The sequence below is a fragment of the Leucoraja erinacea genome, chromosome 31 (genome assembly GCF_028641065.1).
Source record: "Leucoraja erinacea ecotype New England chromosome 31, Leri_hhj_1, whole genome shotgun sequence".
Classification (NCBI taxonomy): domain Eukaryota; kingdom Metazoa; phylum Chordata; class Chondrichthyes; order Rajiformes; family Rajidae; genus Leucoraja; species Leucoraja erinaceus.
Window position 1 is genome coordinate 21,693,055 of NC_073407.1, and position 26,371 is coordinate 21,719,425.

General features: G+C 50.2%; 1 protein-coding gene across 2 annotated transcripts in view; it reads right to left on the reverse strand.

The window, feature by feature from the left end:
* col5a1 (procollagen, type V, alpha 1) overlaps nt 1–26,371 on the reverse strand; it is a 210,694-nt gene that overhangs the window by 57,339 nt on the left and 126,984 nt on the right. For both annotated transcript variants that reach the window (XM_055660305.1, XM_055660304.1), the window contains exons 21-34: nt 18,313–18,366; nt 14,954–14,998; nt 14,245–14,298; nt 13,470–13,514; nt 13,303–13,356; nt 12,134–12,178; nt 9,107–9,160; nt 7,846–7,890; nt 5,932–5,985; nt 3,436–3,543; nt 2,020–2,073; nt 999–1,052; nt 219–263; nt 32–85 (exon numbers count right to left, since the gene is read on the reverse strand). In XM_055660305.1, coding sequence (XP_055516280.1) covers nt 32–85; nt 219–263; nt 999–1,052; nt 2,020–2,073; nt 3,436–3,543; nt 5,932–5,985; nt 7,846–7,890; nt 9,107–9,160; nt 12,134–12,178; nt 13,303–13,356; nt 13,470–13,514; nt 14,245–14,298; nt 14,954–14,998; nt 18,313–18,366 — 765 coding nt within the window. The remainder of the gene's footprint in view (nt 1–31; nt 86–218; nt 264–998; nt 1,053–2,019; nt 2,074–3,435; nt 3,544–5,931; nt 5,986–7,845; nt 7,891–9,106; nt 9,161–12,133; nt 12,179–13,302; nt 13,357–13,469; nt 13,515–14,244; nt 14,299–14,953; nt 14,999–18,312; nt 18,367–26,371) is intronic.

Consider the following 26,371-nt stretch of genomic DNA (forward strand, 5'->3'; position numbering starts at 1 on the left):
AGGAGAATAAGTGACGATAAATTTGAGTTACCTTCGGGCCGGCTTTGCCAGTAGACCCTCTCGGACCACGTTCACCACGGGGACCCTTTGATAATAAGCAAGAGGTTAGGGAGAACAAAACACTTGGACAATTGAGATTCAAAGTGAAAAAAATGAAAGAGGTTTGCCAATCGGCAGCTAAGCAGGAATTGGGCGATGGATGAGTAGACTTCTCCTACCGTTGGACCTCGTTGACCCCTTGGACCAGATTTTCCTGGAGTGCCCTAGAGGAAGGAATGAAAGGTCAGGTTAGGAAGCATCAGCAGTGAGGATAGTCGGCACATTCCCATTGCTCACTAATGCCTCTAACATTCACCCAGAGATATATTTTCCTATCTCCTCTGGCCTGAGATTGTCTGATGCCAGTCCCACACCAACACACTTGGCCTTGAAGTGACCAATGTTTGAGGACTAAGAACACTTGTTGTTGATGTCCACAGCCAAGAATGAATTCTACAAGGTGTAGACTCGCAGCGACAGGACCATGCCCTAAGCCAGGCCATGGCCTGAAAAATCTGTCAGCTCAACACAGCCTCCCTTGTACCCATCACCCCTCCCACCTCACCATCATTGTACCCAGTCCACTGTGGAAGGAAATCCCCTTCCCAGAATTACAGAACATGACTGTTACCCTCACCCCCACACCCCTGCCACTTCCCAATTACACCCAACAAACACTAAGCAAGTAATATTATATAATTATATAAAATATGAAAATAAATAAATAACAGCAATAAATAATAATAATAATATATTAAATAACAAATAAATAACTAATAATAATAAATTACATAAATAATAATAAATGTGTATATATATAGATAATAAAAAACATATAAAACATATGAATAATAATATATACATTAAAAGAAAGCTTCATAATTTGAATAATATATATATATATATAAACTAATAAATGTGACTTAATGCAAATAAATAAGTATGAAGCAGCGACCTACCCTCACTCCTTTCTCACCATTCGCTCCGGGAAATCCTGGGAATCCGAGGGAACCCTGGAGGAGGAGAGGAGAGGGAGGGGGGGAGGGGGGAGGGGGGAGGGGAGGGAGAGGGGGAGGGGGAGGGGGGGGGGGAGGGGGGGGGGGGGGGAGGGGGGGGGGGGGGGGGAGGGGGAGGGAGGGGGAGAGGGAGAGGGGGGGGGAGAGGGGGAGAGGGAGGGGGAGAGGGAGGGGGAGAGGGAGGAGGGAGAGGGAGAGGGAGAGAGAGGGGAGGGAAGGAGAGGGGGGGGGGAGGGGGGAGGAGAGGGGGGAGGGGGAGGGAGAGGGGGAGGGAGAAGGGAGAGGGAGGGGGAGAGGGAGAGAGGGAGGGGGAGAGGGAGAAGACCAGGGAACCGAGGAAACTAGAGATAGACATAAAGTGCTGGAGTAAACTGGAGACAGGTGAAGTATCGGGAGGGGGAGGGGGGTGGGGGGGGTAACTAGAAGCAAGAAAGACCAGGATAAATCTGGGCTGGGAACAGATGACCTCAGGCAGTGTGGCTCACAGATAGTTTGAGTTTAGTTCAGAGATAAAGCTCAAAAACAGGCTCTTCGGGCCCACCGAGTCTGCGCCCACTAGCGATCCCCATACACCGCACACTAACACTATCTTACACACTAGGGGACAATTTACAATCTTTACCGAAACCAATTAATCTACAAACCTGTAGGCCTTTGGAGTGTGAGGAAGCCGGAGCATCCGGAGAAAACCCCACGCAGGTCACGGATTGAAGGTACAAACTCCGTACAGGCAGCACCCGTAGTCAGGATCGAACCTGGGTCTCTGGTGCTGTAAGGTGGCAACTCTACCGCTGTGCCTCCGTATACGCCAATTATCGGCTCGGGATGGAGTGGTCACAAGAGGGATACATCGTTGTGGACTGTGGAACTGGGTCACCCATTTTTAGTGGAGTAATGAGGGCAAAGAGGGGAGTGGGGAGGGGAGTGTGGCTGCAGATAAGGCAAGCCTATTGACGTCACTTACCTTTGGACCCTGTCTTCCTGGATATCCCGGCAGTCCAGGAACTCCAAGCTTTCCCTTGGAGAAACAGAAGGAACAGGTTCATTGTCCATTCCCCTTAATCGCTCTTGCAGGACTCAGCGGGGAGTGCGTTCGGGATCAGGGGATATGTTGTGGGCCAATTCTTAACATTGTGAAACCAAGGATTCAGTTGAACCATGGGTCCCGGGGACAGCTGCAAGGTTTGGATCTTTCGACTTTAAAGACACAAGCAGGCCCTTCGGCCCACACCGATCACCCCGTATACTAGCACCATCCTACACACTAGGCACAAATTACAATTTTTTATTTAAAAAAATAAACGGTGCCAGGATCTGGTATTGGGGGATGAAAAATATGAAGTTGGTATATCCCTTTTTGTGTGTTTTTTTTATAATAGAACAATTGTTTCTCTTTCTTTCTTTCTTTCTTTCTTTCTTTCTTTCTTTCTTTCTTTCTTTCTTTCTTTCTTTCTTTCTTTCTTTCTTTCTTTCTTTCTTTCTTTCTTTCTTTCTTTCTTTCTTTCTTTCTCTCTCTTTCTTTCTCTCTTTCTTTTTCTTTCTCTCTTTCTTTCTTTCTTTCTTTCTTTCTTTCTTTCTCTCTTTCTTCTTTCTTTCTTTCTTTCTTTCTTTCTTTCTTTCTTTCTTTCTTTCTTTCTTTCTTTCTTTCTTTTTCTTTCTTTCTTTCTTTCTTTCTTTTCTTTCTTTCTAAGGTCTATTTCTTAACTTTCTTCTCTAACTCTTTCTCTAATGGGCTTTTTTTTCCAACACTCTCGCACTCTCACGACTCTCACTTTCTTTACTTCCTTTATTTATATCTTTCTTACTCAAAAAATGAAGGGGTCCAACAAATGTAATAAGATATACGTGGCGTGTATTACTGTCGCTTATTGTACTTCTAATAAATAAAAAATTTAAAAAAATTTAAAAAAATTTACAATTTTACCCAGGCTAATGAATCTACAAACCTGCGTGGTTTTCGGAATGTGGGAGGAAAGTGGTGAACCTGGAGATAACCCACACAGTCACAGGGAGAATGTAAAAACAAAACCGCCCGTACAGACAGCAGTCGTAGTCACAATCGAACGGGGCGCTGTGAGGGAACAACTCTACCGCTGAGTCACCACGTCGCACCTCCACGTTCTACCATCCTCTGAAAACATTCACACTCCTTCCTTCCAAGATCCTATTTGGAACGTTGCAGAGTTATTGATTCTGGTACTGGGTTATTGATTTACTCGATAACTCTGGGCAAAGTGCCCTTGGTCACTGTTGGCCCAAACTATTCTCCAGTGAGCTTGGAAATGATTGAGCTGTGAAACGACTGTGCAAGCATCGCGGCGATGAGTGTTCAGGAAATGTCAACACCCTATGGTCTGGGACCCCCTTCATCGTCTAATACCTTTTCACCAGCTGGCCCACCTGGGCCTGGATCTCCAGAAGGACCAACACGACCTTTGGGACCTTCTGGGCCATCTTCACCCCTGGGACCTGCAGGACCGAGCTCACCCTGTCAGGAAAACACAGCAGTTGTCAGTCAACCAGAGAACCAGCAGAGTGGCAAAGAACCGACATTTTCAAACGTCTTGGGTTTTTTATTCCCTGTTGGTGTTTGGTTGGGTTTGGTTTAGAGATACAGCGCGGAAACACCGGCCTACCGAGTCCGCACCGACCAGCCATCTCCTTACTCTAGCACCATCCCTCACACACCAAGGACTATATGCAATTTTTCCAAAGCCAATTCACCAGCAAACCAGGTACAGGAGCATTAGCTGCAAAACCAGTAGGATGCTCCTCAGCTTCTTCCCGCAGGCTGTAAGACTGATAAACGGACTTTGCCCCCTGCCAAAGTATCGCGCACCAACCACCAACCTGGACACGCTGCAGCAGAGCCACTGTCGTGCCGCTGCCGATCGGAACGCCTGTTGAATGTTTAGTAGAGTGTTAAATTTGTTCATGATACATGTATTTTTATTTCTATTTATTTTTAATGCACACTGAATGGACACTGGTTGAGCAACGTTTTTTTGTTTCCTCTGAGTATGTGAATACTCAGGAAATGACAATAAAGATATACAATACAACCTGTACATCTTTGGAATGTGGGAAGAAACCGGAGCACACGGGGAAATCCCACGCGGTCACGGGGGAGAGAACGCACAATGTGTGGCATCTCCATAGTATCATTTGGAGCCAAACTAAGTCAGAGATCCTAAGGGATGATGGAATACACATAGTCCATAACAATTAGCATTCTTGAATGGCCAGGAGCATGGTCGTGGCACCAGAGCGATCCCTAAAGGCCATTTCATAGATGAAGGAATGAGCTGAGGGTGTGGAAATCAATTACCTCCAGCCACAGGTGCCAAGGACAGACGCGGGAAACAAAAGCAGTGCCCAGTGAAACTTCCCCGAGGAAAATAGATGAATGCACTCCTAGCCACAGCAGGATAGGAGAGACGGGGAACGAGAGAGTTGGCAACACAGGGGGAGAGGTGGAGAGATAAAAAGAACGAGAAGGTTAATGGCTGATGGTGAGAATGAGTGCAGTCGGAGAGAAATAGATGGACGTGAAAACAGCACCAGAGAGAGAAAAACAAAGACAGCACCTGACAGAGAAGAAGACAGTCACACAGAGAAGGATGATCATAGACACACACGACAGAGACAGTCATACACACACACACAGACTGTCACACACACAGATTGTTACACACACAGATTGTTACACACAGCGACAGCCACACACAGAGTCTGTGACAGAGTGACAGAGAGAGGCAGAGAGACTTATGCATTTCAAATATGTATGTCATGTTTTATACTTTGGCAATATAACAATTTTTTTTTATCATGCCAATAAAGTTTTTAACTTGAAAATTGAAAAATTGAAATTGAGAGAGACAGACAGAGAGACACAGAGAGACAGAGAGGGAGAGAGAGAATTGCACAGCCAATCACACACAGAGACTGACACAGAGAGAGACAGAGAGAGAGAGAGACAGAGAGAGAGAGAGAGAGACAGACAGACAGACAGAGAGACGGTCACACACAGAGACTGTGACAGAGAGAGAGAGAGAGAGAGAGAGAGAGAATCACACACAGAGACATGGAGAGAGTGTGCAGATGCCTTCAGCGGCATCAAGGCTGACAGACCATCTGGGCCAGACCCAGCACCAACATGCAACAGTGTGGGTCGCTGCCCTCTGACCTTGGCCATGCGCCCTTCTCCACAGCTCTCCTGCCTGTTTTATTTCAAGGTTATGATGTCTTTGACGCAATAAATAAGATGCTTCCCCCCACGACAGGATGTTGCTGATTGTATAGCAGTGAAAGATGATTCAGGTGAGAAGTAAGAAGTTATGTACACAGAGTGGCTGTGTCTGACACACACACAGACGGTGAGTGGCTGTGTCTGACACTGCCAGACGGTGAGTGGCTGTGTTACACAATGGCTGTGTTGACGCCTTTACGGTAAGACTGTGTTCACACCCATACGGTGGGGTGACTGTGTCTGAACACACACAGACGGTGGGTGACTGTGTCTGACACACACACAGACGGTGAGTGGCTGTGTCTGACACACACACACAGACGGTGAGTGGCTGTGTCTGACACACACACACAGACGGTGAGTGGCTGTGTCTGACACACACACACACAGACGGTGGGTGACTGTGTCTGACACACACACAGACGGTGGGTGGCTGTGTCTGAAAGGGCAGTGGAAGCAGATTCAATAATAAGTTCTAAAATGGAAATGGATGTAGATTGTGAAATAAATAATGTTGAGGGCTGTGAGGATTGAGCGGGGGGGGGGGGAGTGATGCTATTGGCAGGCATCAAGACACCATTGGTCACGTTTCTGTGCAGAAGTGCAGAGTAGGATTGTGTTACTCACTCTGTCGCCCTTTATTCCCATGTCTCCCTTGAAACCTGGGAATCCGTCTTCACCCTGTAAAAGTAGAGGGGCCGCGGTTAACATCCTCAACACTGAGACGTCAATCAAGTACATGTCTCAGCGTTTGACCACTGGACCCACACTCACACACCCGCACTCACACACTCACCACTCACTCATACATCATGCACACACTCATCATGCACACACACACACTCACACATGCACACACTCACACACACTCACCACTCACCACTCACCACTCACTCATACACCACGCACACACTCATCATGCACACACACGCACTCACACACTCACACACTCACACACACCACGCATCACACTCACACACACCACATGCACACACTCACACACACTCACCACTCACTCATACACCACGCACACACTCATCATGCACACCACGCACACACATCACATATGCACACACCACGTACACACAAATACACGCACACACACACACACACCGAGTACACATAAACACTCACACAAGCACTGACACACACCTACACCCAAACACACACACGCAACTCACAGACACCACACACACAGAAACACTCAGACATCACACACACACACTTTGCTACCACACATACCCAACGCAAGCACTCACCCACACACCCTTTAGCAACATCGTCCATGAGTCTATTCTCTGACATCCTAATTCTTCCCACCACACCCATCTTATCTAAATTGGACTAATCCTGCCCATTTACATGCCTGTACTGCACATATATGGCACAAATCCCCAGAGGGCAGAGGTGTTATGAAGATGTCCCTGTCTGGACCCTGGGTGAGGACAGTCCTTGGCTGTGGATACCTGGAGACTTTCATTGTCAGACTCACATGCGGAGACTGGGCTGTCAGCCAGATGTTTCAGGAGTGGGGGTGGCGGACAACAACTGGCATCAAACATCTGGAAAGAATTTGGAAATATTCAGAAGGCGGAGGTAGATGAGTCTGACTCCAGTCGTAATCCAGTGGTTTTTGGAGAGTATTGGCATGGTTTCCATGGATGTTCTCCAGGGATGCTGCCTGACCCGCTGAGTTACTCACTTTCTTTTGGGAACCAGCGTTTGCTGTTTCTTGTTTCCACATGGCTCATACGTACCAGGAGCAGAACTAGGTCATTCGGCCCATCACATCTACTCCACTATTCAGTCATGGCTGATCTATCTTTCCCTCTCAACCCCAATCCTCTGCCTTCTTCCCATAACCCCCGACACCCGTACTAACCAACCCATACTAATATTTTAAATCAGCGGGTCAGGCAGCATCTCTGGAGAAAAGGAATAGATGACGTTTCGGGTCGAGACTCGAGTCTGAAGAAGGGTCTTGACCTGATTTGCCACCTATTCCTTTCCTCGAGAGATGTTGCCTGACCTGCCTGCTTTCTTTGGTTTTATCCAGCGTCTGCAGTTCCTCCTTACACCATGCTAAAATTCTTAAGGGGTTGGACAGGCTAGATGCAGGAAGATTGTTCCCGATGTTCGGGAAGTCCAGAACTAGGGGTCACAGTTTAAGGATAAGGGGGAAATCTTTTAGGACCGAGATGAGGAAAACATTTTTCACACAGAGAGTGGTGAATCTCTGGAACTCTCTACCACAGAAGGTAGATGAGGTCAGTTGGCTATATTTAAGAGGGAGTTAAATGTGGCCCTTGTGGCTAAAGGGATCAGGGGGTATGGAGAGAAGGCAGGGATGGGATACTGAGTTGGATGATCAGCCATGATCATATTGAATGGCGGTGCAGCCTCGAAGGGCCGAATGGCCTCCTCCTGCACCTATGTTTCTATGTTTCTAATGGTCTCCCTGGCCAAAGGTTGAACCCTGAGACTGGAGCTCCCTCAGTAATGTGGATCCCTGCAACGTCAACCAGAGAATCTGTTCCTTACCTTCTCACCTTTGTGTCCCATCAGACCACGAATACCGTCGGCACCCTGAAACAGGAAGAGATCATAACTCCAGACTCCCGTGGTAGCGCTGAGGGGCGAGAACGAGAGTCAGACCCTCCAGACCACAGATCGGGGAAGGAGGGGGAGTGGGAGAACTGGAGAATCACTCTGACACAAACAACCTCCCAACTCTCCTCCTTACCTCCGCTCTTCTCTGCTCCACCCAGCAACAACATTCCATTAACCTGCCATCGCATACTCGACATTGTACAATATTTGTGGCATTTAAACTTTGTAATGTTGATCTTTCTCTGTTCCATTGACCTCTACTCACTGACACTTGTCACTAGGGTTGCCAACTGTCCCATATTAGCCGGGACATCACGTATATTGGGGCTGTCCCTTGTCCCGTATTTCACCGCTACTACTCGAGTCGATGGGACTGTCGGGTCTGAGCGCCGCGACCGGCCCCACCTCACCCGTCCCGACGTAGTGCAGCTCATGGAGTGCAGCAGCAGCAGCAGCGCCTCGCCCGTGGCCCCGTCAGTTGGCAGCCCGGCCCGCTGTCCAACCTTCAGACCTTCACTTACCGCCGACACCACCACCACCCCTCCTTCTCACGGCTGATCACCGGTTCATGAGTTGGACGGGGCGCCGGCCTTTGTGTTCGACGTTGCGCGGCCCGGACCAAAACTCTTCAGCTGGCCCGCCGGCTGGGCTTTGTGTGCAGTCCAGCACCCGGGGCAACTCATCATTCACCCAGACACAGCCGAGTGGGTCAACGAATTGCCGTGGGGAATTTGTCACGTATTTTGACCTTTTGTCATTTATTTGGGAGTGAGAAAGTTGGCGATCCTACGTGCCACCTCTAATTGTTACATTCTCCATCAATCCTTCTCCAATTTACTTCTAGGTCCAGTTATGACCAAGCTTACTGAGGGTCAGTGTGTGTGTGTGTGTGTGGGACCCGGACCCCAGTGAGGGTGTGTGTGTGTGTGTGTGTGTGTGTGTGTGTGTGTGTGTGTGTGTGTGTGTGTGTGTGTGTGTGGTGTTCCCCAGTGAGGGTCAGTGTGTGTGTGTGTGTGTGGGACCCGGAACCCAGTGAGGGTCAGTGTGTGTGTGTGTGTGGGACCCGGACCCCAGTGAGGGTCAGTGTGTGTGTGTGTGTGTGGGACCTGTACCCCAGTGAGTGTCAGTGTGGCCCAAGGAGAGGCCGGGTCTGATGGTCCTCACTTGGGGACAGATGGGTCGGAGGACTTACCTTGATGCCCCGAGCACCGGGATAACCAATGGGACCTTGTGGCCCTGCTGGACCCTGAAGAGACAGAAGATAAAATGTCAGCAGATCTGTGGTCAAAGTTTGGGAGATCCAAAACTTTCTAACAATCGGGGTTGAAGACCAGATTCTCCAATCAGCGGTAATGCAACTTGAAGCTGGAGGCAAGAAGGGTGTCAAGGTGGAGGGCACTAAAAACGGAGGGGGACCTGGCTGGGGGGGAGGTGAGGGTACTGAGAATGAAGGGTGGTAGGTGGCAGGCAGTAGATAGGGCTGTTTGGTGAACAGAGGGTGATGAATCTGTGGAACTCATTGGTCAGTGGATATTTTTTAAGGCAGAGATAGGCAGTGGTGCAGCTGTAGAGGTGCTGCCTTGCAAATGCAACGCCGGAGACCTGGGTTCGATCCTGACTACGAGTGCTGTCTGCACGGAGTTTGCATGTTCTCCCCGTGACCTGCGTGGATTTTCTCCAAGATCGTCGGTTTCCTCCCACATTCCAGAATGAAATTAGGAGGCAGAGATCAGCCATGATTGAATGGCGGTGCTGGCTCGATGGGCCAAATGGCCTAATTCTGCTCCTTTCGTGTTAGCGCCAACAGGTGGCGACACTTGTGTACTGCCTGGGTGCTGCATGATTTTACCGTGTTGTATGCAAGGCCAAGCATGTTGCTGTTCCTAGGTACACGTGACAATATCGTATCAATGAATCATTGAGAAGGTCCAGTGTTGGTCCCCACAGCCATCATGGTCGGGTCACTCCATTTGAGGGTATGTGGAAGGTTTGAGTCTTCACTAACGAATCCGTGCATTCACCAGATATTCCCGTCACTCTGCACTCCCCCCTGACAAGGATGGCAGTGCTAAGGTTAGAGACAGCCCAGTGTAGGGGCTAGGAGGTAGGTGAGGGGCTGTAGAACAGATGCCTCCAACAGGGGGCTGGGAGCTGGCAGCTTGGCTGCTGGTTCATGTCTGAACCTGCTTACATTAAAGAACGGGTCGACTGGGCTTGTATTCGCTGGAACTTAGAAGGATGAGAGGGCATCTTATAGAAACATACAATATTCTTAAAGGATTGGACAGGCGAGATGCAGGAAAAATGTTCCCCATGTTGGGGACAGTCCAGAACCAGGGGCCACAGTTTAAGAATAAGGGGTCGGCCATTTTAGGACTGAGATGAGGAAAAACGTTTTCACCCAGAGAGTTGTGAATCTGTGGAATCCTCTGCCACAGAAGGCAGTGGAGGCCAATTCACTGGATGTTTTCAAGAGAGAGTTAGATATAGCTCTTAGGGCTAAAGGGATCAAGGGGATATGGGGAAAAAGCAGGAAGGGGATACTGATTTTGGACGATCAGCCATGATCATATTAAATGGCGGTGCTGGCTCGAAGGGCCAAATGGCCTATTCCTGCACCTATTGTTCTATGTTTCTACATGGGGTGGGCCCTGGAGGTAGTGGATGGCCCAGTGTACATGGCAGGACGATAAAGGGGCCGCGAATATGCAGGGAATGTGCGTTGGGCAGGGAGTTAAGGTATGTGGAGAAATGGCTCTATCTTAGTTTAGAGATACAGCGCGGAAACAGGCCCTTCGGCCCACCGAGCCGCCCCACACATTAATACTATCCAACACACACTAGGGACAATTTACACTTATTCCAAGAAAATTAACCTACAAAACTGTATGTTTTTGGAGTCTGGGAGGAAACCGAAGATCTCGGAGTAAACCCGTGCGGTCGTGGGGAGAAGGTACAAACTCCGTACCGACAGCATCTGTAGTCGGGATTGAACCCGTGTCTCCAGCGTGATAGGCGCTGTAAGGCAGCAACTCTACCGCTGCGCCACCGTGCTACCCATCTCCGGGCTTCAGAGAATTGTGAGCAGTTTTAGGCCTCGTATCTGAGGTCTGGCTGGATGTGCTGGTGTTGGAGGAGTGTTGCAGGAGACGTTTGATCCCATATGCAGGGAATGTGGTTGGGCATGAGTTAAGCGTTTGGGCCTGAAGGACTGCAGTTTGGAAGGATGATGCCCTTCGGCCCTCCGGCCGTTCCACACATTAATACTATCCAACACTCACAAGGAGGACAATTTACAGGTTTATTCCAAGAAAATGAAACCTACAAAACTGGTATGTTTTTGGAGTACATGGGTGGAAACCGACTGGCTCGGACGCAACCCAAAGGGGGTCGTGGGGAGAAGGTACAAACTCCGTACAGACAGCATCTGTAGTCGGGATTGAACCCGTGTCTCCAGCGTGATAGGCGCTGTAAGGCAGCAACTCTACCGCTGCGCCACCGTGCTACCCATCTCCGGGCTTCAGAGAATTGTGAGCAGTTTTAGGCCTCGTATCTGAGGTCTGGCTGGATGTGCTGGTGTTGGAGGAGGTCCAAAAGTAGTTTGCCAAGAATGATCCCAGGGATGATTGGGTTAATGTATGAGGAGCGTTTGGGCCTGAACCGACTGCAGTTTGGAAGGATGATGGGCAGGGACCTCATTGAAACTTACCGGGTAGTGAAAGGCCTGAATAGTGTGGATGTGGAGAGGATGTTTCCACTAGTGGGAGAGTCCAGGACCAGAGGCCATACAGCCTGAGGATGAAAAGGCGCTCCTTTAGGAAGGAGATGAGGTGGAATTTCTTCAGTCAGATTGTCGTGAATCTGAGGAATTCATTGCCACAGACGACTGTAGAGGCCATGTCCGTAGGCGGAGATTGATAGATTCTAGATTAGTACGGGTGTCAGGGGTTACGGGGAGAAGGCAGGAGAATGGGGTTTGGGAGGGAAAGATAGATCAGTCATGATTGAATGGTGGAGTAGACTTGATGGGCCGAATGGCCTAATTCTGCTCCTACAACATATGGACAGAGGACAGAGCAAGAGGCCGAGGTCATAGATTTAGACGTGAGGGGGGGACACAGAGGAAAGGGGGGGGGGGGGGGGGGGGGGGGGGGGGGTGCAGGCGTACTCTTTGAGCCTCTAAGGTGCTCAATATTGGATCAGGGGTGGTGGAACTCACCGAGTTTCCTTTCTCTCCAGAGGGGCCCTCCTTGCCTGGGTGGCCCTGTGGACAAGAGGAACGATGGGGTCACACAGAACTGTTACACCCCCCTGGACAAAGAGTAGTTCCCCACCCCCCCCTCCCTTTCACCCTCTCCCATCAAGTAGATGGTTCCCCCCTCCCAGAACAATTCCCTCCACCCTCCTTCATGGACGAGCACCATCTGCCCCCCTCCCCGTCCTCCTCCCCCCCCCCCCCCCCCCCCCCCCCCCCCGTGGCCGAACTCTCCCCCCTCCATATAACAACATGTAACAATTACAGCACGGAAACAGGCCATCTCGGCCCTACAAGTCCGTGCCGAACAACTGTTTTCCCTTAGTCCCACCTGCCTGCACTCATACCATAACCCCCCATTCCCTTCTCATCCATATGCCTATCCAATTTATTTTTAAATGATACCAACGAACCTGCCTCCACCACTTCCCCTGGAAGCTCATTCCACACCGCTACCACTCTCTGAGTAAAGAAGTTCCCCCTCCCACAACAACAACCACCCCACGTGGACCAGCACCACCTGCCCCCCTCCCCACCCCCCATCTGACAGAATTTCCATCTCCTGGAACAAACCCCCTCCCCCCCCCCTCATCAGACATAATGACTCCCCCTCCCAGAACAATTCCCCACCCCTCTCCGTGGCCCAGCACCTTCTTCCACTCCGTCCCCGACCAGCCCCCCCCCCCACCCCTCTACTCCCCCACTAAGTAAAGTAAAACCCTTCCATGGATGAGAATGATCTTCCATCCAACCCCCTCACCAACTCCATCATGCAGAACTCTCCCCCCCCTCCTGGAACATCTCCCTCACCCCACGTGGATCAGAACACTCTCCCTCCCCCTCCCCCCCCCCCCCACCCCACCCCCATCCCGTGCCCTACTCCAAACCCCCCCACCCCACCATCACCCCACCCCCACCTACCCCCACCCCCACCCCCATCCCGTGCCCTACTCCAAACCCCCACCCCCACCATCACCCCACCCCCACCTACCCCCCACCCCACCCCCATCCCGTGCCCTACTCCAAACCCCCACCCCCACCCACTCCCACCCCCACCCCCACCCCCCCCCACCCCACTCCCACATCCCCCCCCATGGCAGATCTCTGAGCGTGGGCTTCAGGAGAGGACTTACCGGAGGCCCGTCTGATCCCGGGACTCCAGGGAGACCTGGTTTACCGGTCGGACCCTGTGGGTTGAAGAGAACGAGATTCAGAGTGAGGTCAAAGACAGTCCGACAACGGGCGGGGCGACTAACAGAGACAAGGTGGGGCCAGCAGAGCGTCGACGGTCCGGACTTACGTTAGTTCCTGGGGGTCCGATGGCACCTTGTGGCCCCGGGAGACCCTGTTAAACGTAAGAAATATCGACAGGTTAAAGACGAACTCCAGGGCTCGGACTTTAATGCATCCTGTAGCTGGAGCATGCTTGTCGCATAGTGGCAGGGTGGAGGAGGAGGAGGTGAGTGGACTGTGGGACGGGAGAGGCGAGATGCGGGCTAGAGGGACAAGGCAGTGGTACATGACGGGGCCTTAATGGGGGGGGGGAAATAGGGAAGGATGAACATGGAGGGAGGGCAGTGCAGGAGGGAGGAGGATAGGAGGGTGGCCCCTGAATGAGGGTGGAGGGAGGTCAGGTGGGATGAACGGGGAGGGGAGGGGAGTTGGGGGAGCGAGGTAGAAGGAGAGGGTGAGGGAGTTGGGGGGCGAGAGAGATGAGGAGAGGACAGATGGGAAGTGGGAAGGAGAGGGGGTTGCGGGAATGGCAGGGGGGGAGGTGAGGGTGGGGTGTGGGTGTGGGTAGGCAGGGGGTGGTGAGGTGAGGGGGGGTGAGGGTGGGAGGTTGAAAGGGGTGGTGAGGAAGGGGGTGGAGTAGAGGCCAGGGCGGGTGAGGGCAGGGGGGTGAGGGCGGGGTGAGGGTGAGGATGGGAGGTGGAGGTGGTGTAGAGAGGGGCATGGTGAAGGTGGTGGTGATGAGGTGGGGGGGGGGGGGTGTGGGTTTGCCAGGGGGGGGGGGGTGGGGAGGGGTGGGGTTTTGCCAGGGTGGGGGGCGGGTTTGCCAGGGTGGGGCATGTTACCTGGGCACCAGGGTTGCCTTGTTGTCCGGGAGGTCCTGGTTCACCTTGAGGACCCTAGAAAGAAGAGAACATCAGTGACACATTGAACCATAGCACAGGGCAGGCTGAGACCGACACTGCCCAGAGTCGCTACAAGCTGCACTAACTCCCCAACGCAGGGTCACACCAGATAGGTGGGGGGGTGGGGAATGAGTATTGCCCCTGCCGCACCTGTACACATATACTGGACACACAATTATTCACTTCCACAAAACACCTCCCCCACACACAACACCATCAGCTTTTGGGGGGAGGGGGGGGCGTGCTGGTACAGCGCCAGACACTCAGGTTCTATCCTGACTACGGGTGCCGTCCGACCGTCCAGACTCCTTACGTTATTCCTCTGACCGCGTGGGTTTTCTCCGGGCACTCCGGTTTCCTCCCACATCCCAAAGACACGCGGGTTTATAGGCTAATTGGCTTTGGTAAAATTGTGAATTATCCCCTCGTGTGTGTAGGATACTGCTAGTGTACGGGGATCGCTGGCCGGCGGGGGCTGGTTGGGCCGAAGGGCCTGTTTCCCCGCTGTATCTCTCAAGTCTAAAGCGGGCCCTCTGCTGGACTACGCGGGCTGGGGGTGATGGGTGAGAGGGGAGGGCAAGGATCAGTCCCCCAGGGTGGGCTCCACAAAGCAAAGAATCCACTGCTGGTATCTGACGTCAGGACTTACCTGACTTCCCTTGGGACCGTTGTGGCCATCCATCCCTGTTATTCCCTGGAAAGCAAGTAACAGGCAGGTTAGTTAACAAAATACCTCAGGCGTCCGATCAAAGCCCCGGAAATCTTGGCACCTACACCAGTTTGCTGAGGACACAGAGGGAGCTGCCTGCATTCTGCCGGACCCATGAGGAATGATGCCGGGGATATGGAAGACTGCGGGAATGTTTGTGTTAACATATGATGAGCGTTTGACGGCACTGGGCCTGTACTCGTTGGAGTTTAGACGGATTGGGGGGGGGGGGGGGGACCTCATTGAAACTTACCAAACTGTGAAAGGCCTGGACAGAGTGGATGTGGAGAGGATGTTTCCACTAGTGGGAGAGTCTAGGACCAGAGGCCACAGCCTCAGAATATAAGGACGTACCTTTAGAAAGGAGATGAGGAGGGATTCCTTCAGTCAGAGGGAGGTGAATCTGTGGAATTCATCGCCACTGAAGGCTGTGGAGGCCAAGTTAATGAATATTTGATTCATCTTTGATCAGTACGGGTGTCAGGGGTTATGGGGAGAAGGCAGGAGAATGGGGTTGAGAGGGAAAGATAGATCAGCCATGATTGAATGGCGGAGTAGACTTGATGGGCCGAATGGCCTAATTCTGCTCCTATAACTTAGAAACTTATGAAGCAGAAACCAGTCACCGACCAAAACAGAAAGTGCAACCTGCAGAATCCCAGGCAGGCACCTTGATGAGCAAGCTTGTGGGATCAGCCCTCTCACCAAGCTAACTGCCTGGTCACCTGAATGAAAATCACCAGCCTTTTGTGCAAGTCTGAGCTGATCATGGTGTCGAGAGCGTGGATATGTTAAAGACACAATGTGCCTGAACAAGAAATTAAACAGCACGTGGTGGAAATCTGAAATAAAAACAGAACTCCTGGAAGAACTCAGCCGGTAGAGCAGCATCTGCAGAGGGCGAAACATGCCAGTTCGAGAACCCTTCATCAGAACTAAGAGCTGAACAAGTTCTCCCCTCAGTGAGGACAGCGAATCATTGCTGGAATGAGGCAAGGACAGAGTAGGAATGGGATAGGGATAGTTAAAATAAAGAAAGGGTTTACAGGGATAGAGGCCAAACATTGGAGCTAGCTGGGATGGGGCATCTTGATCTGCACGGGCAAGTTGGGCCGAAGGGCCTGTTTCCATGCTGTAGGATTCTAAGTTGAGTGAGTTTATGAGTGGATGACAGTGGGTAAATGGAGCTTACAACGGATGCTTATTAAAAAATAATCGGATGTTTGGCCAATCTGAAGCCCAGCGGAATGGAAGAAGAGTGTAGTTCAAAGCAGGGAAGTGGGTGGTGACCCATTGTGCTAGGAGAAGTGTGGACAGACTAAGCAAGCTAAATTGGTCCAAGTTAACAAAGACGTGGACAGTGAGGCATGGCCGAGGGGTTTGTAAACACACGTTGGAACGCTAGGTGCAGGGAAAATGTTCCCAATGTTGGGCGAGTCCAGAACCAGGGGCCACACAGTCTTAGAATAAAGGGGGGAGGCCATTTAAGACTGAGGTGAGAAAAAAAAATTTCACCCAGAGAGTTGTGTATTTGTGGAATTCCCTGCCACAGAGGGCAGTGGAGGCCAAGTCACTGGATGGATTTAAGAGAGAGTTAGATAGAGCTCTAGGGGCCAGTGGAGTCAAGGGATATGGGGAGAAGGCAGGCACGGGTTATTGATTGGGGACGATCAGCCATGATCACAATGAATGGCGGTGCTGGCTCAAAGGGCCGAGTGGCCTCCTCCTGTACCTATTTTCTATGTTTCTATGGAAGGACGCAGAGCACAGTAATGGAACCGCTAGCGAAGGAAATGCAACCGAGGACTTCATTAACAGAAGCAAAAGTAGACAAAGCTTTTAAAAACACTCATTGGTCTCAGGTAGTTTGTAGAAAGAAGGAACTGCTGATGCTGGGTTACAAAAACAGACACCAAATGCTGGAGAAACTCAACAGATATAGACACAAGTGCTGGAGTAATTCAGCGGGTCAGTGCTGGAGAGAAGGAATGGGTGACACTTTGGGTCGGGACCCTACTTCAGACTGGAAGACCTCAGCAGGGTCTCGACCCGAAACGTCACCCATCCTTTTTCTCCAGAGATGCTGCCTGATCCGCTGAGTTACTCCAAAACTTTGTGTCTATCTTCGGTATATACCAGCATCTGCAGTTTCTATGGACACAACAACTCAGCGGGACAGGCAGCATGTCTGGGGGACATGGATAGGTGACGTTTCGGGCCAAGACTTGCACTTTGGGTCAGCATTTTGTGTTTTTTATCAGCTGGATTGCGTTTAATTCCGGGCAGCCCAGGTCAGGAAGGATGCGAAGATTTTGCAGGAAGAACTGAAGAACTAGTTCCAGACTCGAGTGATTACATCCATGTGGACAGATCGGAGCCCCTGGGATTATTTGGATTGTTTTTATTGGAGCGGAGAAGGACGAGCTGTGAGAGGTTGCGTAAAAAATCATAACGGATTTAACGATGTCAGTGCAGACGTTGAGAATTGGGGCTGGTCTGTGCAGAACGGCAAAAAGTACCATGGAAAACACGAGGAGCTACTGTGTTGCGTAACGATCGAAACGGAAAGCACTGGAGGAGACTCAGCTGGCAGCATCTGACCTGCTGAGTTACTCCAGCCCTCTCCGTTTTGCTCAGGATTCCGGCATCTGCAGTTGCATGTGTTTCCGTTCATGTAATGCGTGACTCGTCTCTGGGGAGCTTGGCCTGAGAGCGGAGATTGGATGGGCGCTTGAGGCAAAGATAATGAGCAGGGAAACAAGGGGAGGCGAAGAGCCTAATATAGACACAAAATGCTGGAGTAACTCAGCGGGGCAAGGAACAGGTGATGTTTGGGGGTCGAGACCCTTCTTTAGTTCTGAAGGAGGGTCTCAGCCCGAAACGCCACCTCTTCCTTTTCGACAGAGATGCTGTCTGACCCGCTGAGTTACTCCCGCTTTTTGTGTCTGTCTTTGGTTTAAAGCAGCATCTGTAGTTGCTTCCTACACAGAGGAGCAGAGCCTGCTGCATGCGTGGGATGACTCCTGCACAGATCAAGTAACTTCCCTCTCTTCAGGGAATATTCTCTGTTTCATGTTCAAGTAAACAGCAGGAATTAAGTGGTTCGCTCAGATTGTTGTGTAAGGTTAAATGGGCAATAAGATGACATCATATACCAGCTGTTGTATTAATAGCTACACAAGGGGTGAGGATGACCTCTGACCCCTGAACCTCATGACAACCAACCTCCCTCAGAGGGCGGTAAACAACATGGCAGCAACGATTAGCAAACGCCCGCGGGAGGTGTCTGAGATACTCACGTGAGGTCCGGCAGGTCCCGCTGGTCCCTTCGGTCCGAGTAAACCACGGGGGCCCTGCAAAGAACAAACGTAATGAGAGACGGCACACAACACGTCAGATAATATCACCAGGAATTGCACTAAAATGACCAGAGTCAAACAAACCAATTCAATATTGCATCAGAAATCTGTTTTGCCCAGAGTCAAAGCATCCCGATAAAAGTCAAATCATCCCACCAGACGATAAACCATCCCCTTCAACATGAAAACATCCACCCGACATCGTACCATTCCGCCCCCACATCAAACCATCCAGTCCCCACATCAAACCATCCTGTCCCCATATCAAACCATCCAGTCTCCACGTCAAACCATCCTGCCCCCACGTCAAACCATCCCGTCCCATGTAAAACCATCCTGCCCCATGTAAAAACCATCCCGCCCCATGTAAAACCATCCCGCCCCATGTAAAACCATCCCGCCCCATGTAAAACCATCCCGCCCCATGTAAAATCCTGCCCCATGTAAAACCATCCTGCCCCATGTAAAACCATCCCGCCCCATGTAAAACCATCCCGCCCCATGTAAAACCATCCTGCCCCATGTAAAACCATCCCGTCCCATGTAAAACCATCCCGTCCCATGTAAAACCATCCTGCCCCATGTAAAACCATCCCGCCCCATGTAAAACCATCCCGCCCCATGTAACACCATCCCGCCCCATGTAAAACCATCCCGTCCCATGTAAAACCATCCCGCCCCATGTGAAACCATCCCGCCCCATGTGAAAACATCCCGCCCCATGTAAAACCATCCCGCCCCATGTAAAACCATCCTGCCCCATGTAAAACCATCCCGTCCCATGTAAAACCATCCCGTCCCATGTAAAACCATCCCGCCCCATGTGAAACCATCCCGCCCCATGTGAACCATCCCGCCCCATGTAAAACCATCCTGCCCCATGTAAAACCATCCCGCCCCATGTAAAACCATCAGTCCCCATGTGAAACCATCCCGCCCCATGTAAAACCATCCCGTCCCATGTAAAACCATCCCGCCCCATGTAAAACCATCCCATCCCATGTAAAACCATCCCGCCCCATGTAAAACCATCCCGCCCCATGTAAAACCATCCCGCCCCATGATGTTAAACCATCATACCTCCATGTCAAACCATCCAATCCCCAACCATTTAACAATCCCAACCAGCAACAAACGATCCCGATTGCCTTCAAACAAATCCGTCTGGAGTCACACAACTCTAAGTGGCATCAAATTTGCCAGCCAGCGAGGAACATTCCTGCCGGATGTCTAAAAATCCAGCCTGGCATCAAACAATCATGCTTGTCATCAAAAACATCCTCCTGGTGTTATAAATCCCAGTCAGCATCCAACATTCCCCGACACTGGATCTGCCACTGAATCCTCGACTTTCTGACCCACAGACGTCAATCAGTGAGGATGGGTAAGGCCACCTTCGCCACAATAACTCGCAACACCAGAGCCTCCCCAAGGTTGTGTTCCCAGTCCCCTACTATAGTCCTTATACACTCGTACGGCCAAACTGGACGCTAATTCCATCCACAAGTTTGCGGCTGACACCATTGTGGTGGGCCGGATCACTAACAATGATGAGACGGAGTACAGGAAGGAGATGGAGAATTTAGTGCCGTGGTATCCGGACTCTATCTTCTCCCTCAATGTCAGCAAGATGAACAAGCTAGTTACTGGATTCAGGAAGCATGGTGGGGTACATGCCCCAATCAACATGAATGGTGCCCATGTGGAAATGGTTGAGGGCTTCAACTTCCTTGGCGTTAAATATCACTAACGATCTGTGGTGGACCGACCACACCGATGCGACAGCCAAGATAACTCACCATCGCCTCTACTTCTGGTGGAAACGGAGAAGATTCAGTATGTGTCCCGTGACACGTACAGAAGCACATAGAAGGTGTACTGTACGGTTGTGTCACAGCTCGGTTTGGGTACGGCTCTTGTCCAAGATTACAAGAAATCGCAGAGAGTTATAGATGTCGCCCAGTCCATCCCACAGTCTTGACTTCCCACCATTGACTCCAATTACACTACACGCTGCCTCGGAAAAGCCCCAGTCCAGTCATTCCCTTCATCTCCTTGCCCCCGTCCGGCAGAAGGCACAATGGCTTGGAAGTGTCCACCACCAGACTCAGGAAGAGCTTCTTCACCCCCGTTATCAGGCTTCCGAATGGTCTTCCATAAACTAGGATACTGTCAGATGCACCTTTACGACATTGAGGACATTGGACTTGGAACTGATGCGCTACAACTCTGAGAATTATTTTCTGCACTGTGTAGCTGCCCCTTTGCTCTAATTATTGTACGTAGGTTTAAACGGATTCAAGTTCAAGTTCACGTTTGGCGCTTATCGTCACTTAACCGACTAAGGTACAGTGAAATTTGAGTTACCGTACAGCCATACTAAGTGAAGAGAAAATATATACGTAAAATAAATTTTACATAAACTTCCACCACAGTGGAATCAACATTCCTCACTGTGATGGAAGGCAATAAAGTTCAGTCATCTTCCTCCCTTGTTGATCTCCTTTGTTGATTGTATCTATGTATGATATATCTGATCTGTTTGGCTGGCATGCAGAATAAAGCTCATCACTGTACCTCACTACATGCGACAATAAAGAAACCTAAAAGCCCTGTCCCACTGTACGCATTCATTCAAGAGCTCTACCGAGTTATTAAAAAAAAAATCAAACTCGTGGTAGTACGTAAAATGTACGTAGCGGGTACGTCGGAGCTCGGGACGTCTCTTAGCGGCTCGCAACGCAACGGCAGGTACTCGGGAAACGCGGTATAATATAACCATATAACAATTACAGCACGGAAACAGGCCATCTCGACCCTTCTAGTCCGTGCCAAACACGTATTCTCCCCTAGTCCCATATACCTGCGCTCAGACCATAACCCTCCATTCCTTTCTCGTCCATATAACTATCCAATTTATTTTTAAATGATAAAAACAAACCTGCCTCCACCACCTTCACTGGAACCTCATTCCACACAGCTACCACTCTCTGAGTAAAGAAGTTCCCCCTCATGTTACCCCTAAACTTCTGTCCCTTAATTCTCAAGTCATGTCCCCTTGTTTGCATCTTCCCTCCTCTCAGTGGGAAAAGCTTATCCACGTCAACTCTGTCTATCCCTCTCATCATTTTAAAGACCTCTATCAAGTCCCCCCTTAACCTTCTGCGCTCCAAAGAATAAAGCCCTAACTTGTTCAACCTTTCTCTGTAACCTAGTTGCTGAAACCCAGGCAACATTCTAGTAAATCTCCTCTGTACTCTCTCTATTTTGTTAAGCTCGGGAAGACTCGTGAAGATTTTTCAACATGTTGAAAAATGTCCACGAGAGCCCCGAGTACCGACGAGCGGCCATTACCGTAAATCTCTGAGTTCGAATCAGGGCAAACTCGGGGAGAACTCTTGAATGAACTTGTACAGTGGGACAGGGCTTTTAATCTAAACCAATGGCAATAATCTCAATCAGCATCCAGCAATCCAGGTTGGCATCATACAACCCCATGCTGTTTCAAACACTCCAGTCCAATCGATCGCCTTGGCATCAAAACATCCCACCAATGTAAACACTCTTCCATCAACAAATGAGCCAACCCTCCCCATTGTCATCAACCGATCCAAATGGCATCCATCGAGTCCATCGTCAAATGATCACGACTAGAGTCAAAGAATTCCAAATAGAATGAAACATTCCCTTGGATAGCAAACAATTCCAGAAAACTAGACTCTATTCAGCCCGGCATCAATCATTTCACCCAGCATCAAATATTCTAGCCTGCTGCAGAACTATGCCACCTGGCTTCAAACGCCTGGCATGGCAGAGTACAAAATCATCCATCAATAAGTACTTCAAGCCTACAATCAAACAGCTATTAGCAACAGAAATGATTTCTGCATGGTGTCAAATGCACGGTTTCAGTCTTGCCCAACAACAAACATTGCAGCCTGGCATCAAACCATCACCGATGCTTCAAATAGTTGTAACTGGTGCCAATGATTCAGGACTGGCACCCTATCCCACGGTCAATCATGGCCAGCACGGCAGTAGAGTTCCCAGAGACCCACGTTCGATCCTGACTACGGGTGCTGTCTGTACGGAGTTTGCACGTTCTCCCCGTGACCGAGTGAGTTTTCTCCGGGTGCTCCGGTTCTGTCCCACACTCCACAAACAAGCAGATTTGTAGGGTGATTAGCTTCTGTAAATTGTCGCTAGTGTCTAGGATACAACGAGTGTGTGGGTGATAGTTGAGTGGTGCAAGCTCAGTAGGTCACAGGGCCTGTTTCCACACTGGAATAATAAGTTAAACAAGGCTAAACCAAAGCACCAAGTGATCAGCCACCATTGGTCACGGGGAGAACCTCTGTACAGACAGCTCCCGTAGTCAGGATTGAATCTGTGGTCTCTGGCGCTGTGAGGCAGCAACTTTACCGCTGTGCCACCGTGCCGCCCTTAACAAAACGTAACCACCATCTAAACTGCCATCGACCAATCCTAGCCGTGGTCAAACAATCCAAAACTAAAATTAAACGACCCGACACAGAACAAAATGTTCCCAACAACATCTCATGCTCCCAATGGATTTATACAATTCCAGCCAACAGCAGCAGGCACAGCATCAAACAATCCCTTCCGGCACTGGACTATCCCAACCAACAGACGTGGTCTCGCCTGGTGTATAACACACATGGCCTTAAACAGTCCTGCCTCACATCAAACAATAGTTTAGTTTAGAGATACAGCGCAGAAAAAGGCCCTTCGCCCACCGAGTGCATGCGGACCAACAATCCCCGCGCACTAACACTACCCTACACACACTAGGGACAATTTACATTTATACCAAGCCAAACAAACCTGTACGTCTGTGGAGTGTGGGAGGAAATCGAAGATCTCGGACAAAAACCCATGCAGGTCACGGGGAGAACGTACAAACAGCCGGGTCTCTGGCGCTGTAAGGCAGCAACTCTACCGCTGCGCCACTGTGCCACCCGATGACCATCTAACAATTAAAACTGGTATCAGACAATGGCAGCCGGCAACAAGGAACAGCGCTGGCATCAAACCATGGGCCAGCAAAGCATTAGGCAATTACATCAGACAGGGATCAAACTAGGTTGGCATCTAATAGACAATGCTGGCATCAATTCACCCAGTCTATCAATTGCGAAACACGCCTGCAATCCCACCGGATGTCATCAAATCCCAAATTGAATCACACAGTCCAATCCAAGATGAAACATTCCCAAACCAGCATTGCTTGCTCCCACACGGATTGCAGCCAACAGCAATCAGGCCTAACATCAACTAGCTCTGGCTGGTGTTAAATGATGCTGCCTGGCCACATCTCAACTGGGACCAACCCCAAGCTGTGTATAAACAATGCAACCCCCAACAAAACATTCCGATCGGCATTCCACCCTCCCTCGCGGATTTGTACAATCCCAGCCAACATCATTCAGGCACAGCATCCGACATTCCCGCCTGGCGTTCCGGTACAACATGAAGCAATCCCATCCGGCAGCAAGCCCACTCCAACCAACATCCACACCCAACCTCAAACAGATGCAGCAAGAATCAAACAGAGAACCGCAGATGCTGGTTTATACCAAAGTTGGGTACAAAGGGCTGGAGTAACAGCAGGTCAGGCAGCGTCTCTGGAGAATAAGGATGGGTCGGGACCCTTCTTCGGACTGAAAGTTGGGGGTTGGGGATGGGTGGGCGGTGGGGGAGGGGGGGAGATGAAGAGCCGCCACAAATGACCTCAGGCAGGGTGTTGCCTGTTAAACCCATTGTTGGCTGAGGAAGGTGTGATCTCAAGAGGGAAACAATGCAGAGAACTGTGGGGCTGGTGTTAATGACTAGGGTGGTGGAAGGGGGCAAGGGAGTACGAGATGAACTTATGGGTTGTAAGCTATCCAAGCGAGATATGAGGTGCTGTTCAAATAATCGAGCACTGTGCATCAAACAACCCAAGCAGCCTTCTAAATGGGGAGTGATCCCGTCCACAAATCAAACAGCCATCCAGTCACACAACAGGTTGGTACCTCCACACAGGGCAAGAGTCTTCACTCAAAGAGCCAACACCAACCAGCCCCTCTCTCTCTGACATTGCCCCTCACATATACAGGCACTTGACCAACTCACAAGGGGAACCCAACCAGGTAGCCGAGGCAAATACATTTGGACAGGTACATGGATAGGGGAGGTTACAAGGTCATAAGTGATAGGAGTAAAATAAGTGATAGGCCATTCGGCCCATCACGTCTACTCCGCCATTCAGGCATGGCTGATCCAACTCTCCCTCCTAACCCCATTCTCCTGCCTTCTCCCCGTATTAATCAAAAATTCTATCTATCTCGGCCTTAAAAATATCTACCGACTTGGCAAAGAATTCCACAGATTCACCACCCTCCGACTAAAGAAATTCCTCCTCATCTCCTTCCTAAAATAACGCCCTTTAATTCAAAGGCTGTGACCTCTAGTCCTAGACTCTCCCACTAGTGGAAACATCCTCTCCCGCATCCAGGCCTTTCACTATTCTGTACGTTTCAATGAGGTCCCGCCTCATTCTTCTAAACTCCAGCGAGTACAGGCCCAGTGCCGACAAATGCTCATCATGGGTTAGCCTACTCATTCCTGGGTTCAAAAGGGTATGGGCCAAATGCAGGCAGTTGGGGCCCGTGTAGATGGGCCATGTTGGTCAGTATGGACAATTTGAGCAGAAGGGCTTCTTTCCACACTGACTGAGAGAATGGAGCAAGTGGGAGGCGAGGAGAGTATTCAAGAGAGGGCGTGGGTAACAGGGTGAGAATGAGGTACCGGTGACATGAGCGTTACCGGTACTTTGACCTGAAACGTCACCTATTCCTTCGCTCCATAGACGCTGCCTCACCCGCTGAGATTCTCCAGCATTTTTGTCCACCTTCGATTTTTCCAACAACTGCAGTTCTTTCTTAAACAGCATGGCTGGAGATAAAACATGCTTCAGTAAGGAGATGAGGAGACATTTCTTTGATCAGAGGGTGGCGAATCTGTGGAATGCTTTGCCACAGAAGGCCGTGGAGGCCAAGTCAGTGGATATTTTTAAGGCAGAGATTGATAGATTCTTGATTAGTTCGGGTGTCAGAGGTTATGGGGAGATGGCAGGAGCATGTGGTTAGGAAGGAGAGAGAGATCGGCCATTGTTGAATGGCGATGTAGACTTGATGGGCCGAATGGCCTAAGTCGACTCCATCTTTTATGACCTTATGCTTCATCCCCAACAAGGGCCAATTCTGATGAAACGCCAATATCGTTTCTCCACCAATGCTGCTCGTATCTTCACTCTTACTTCTGATGGTTTGAGAAGATGCACAGTCCACACTCAACATGTTGTCTATGTCAGAATCCACCCCGTTGCATTCCAGTTGCAAGGGACTGACTTCCGATTCAGATTCAGATTCAGATTCAACAGTACAGAGACAACGAAATGCAGTTAGCATTCTTATCTTGGAGGTTTCTGTGGATCCAGCCCAGTATTAATATGTTTGGTTATGTTGTACTTGATCCAAATTTGGGATTAGAAATTAAATTCCATGCCATGCAATCCTGACTCCATTCCAGGCTTTGCGAAATTCCCATTCCAGGTTCTGTATCAATTTCGCATTCCGGTCTTTGAATAGAATTCCCATGCCAGAGTTTGTAGTCGCCAATTCCAGGCATTGTATTATAAAAACTCTCCAGTTTTTTTTTCCCTATAAATCCATTCCCAGCCCTTGTAATATCCCTGAAAAATTGGATTCCAGTCGAACGTGGTTCTGTGATCACAGCTGATCTTTAATGGTGGTCCTGTTTTGCTGTTGGTTTCTGAACCCAGTCCACAAATAAAGGCCATCCAGCTCCAATTCTGCAACTTGAGTCCAGCTGCCGATGTTGACCATCATCATCTCCCCGCTCACTGGATCCACACGCAGCCTGCAGATGCCGAAACCCCGCAGCGCATTCGGACCACCAGCCAGCAGTCCGGTGT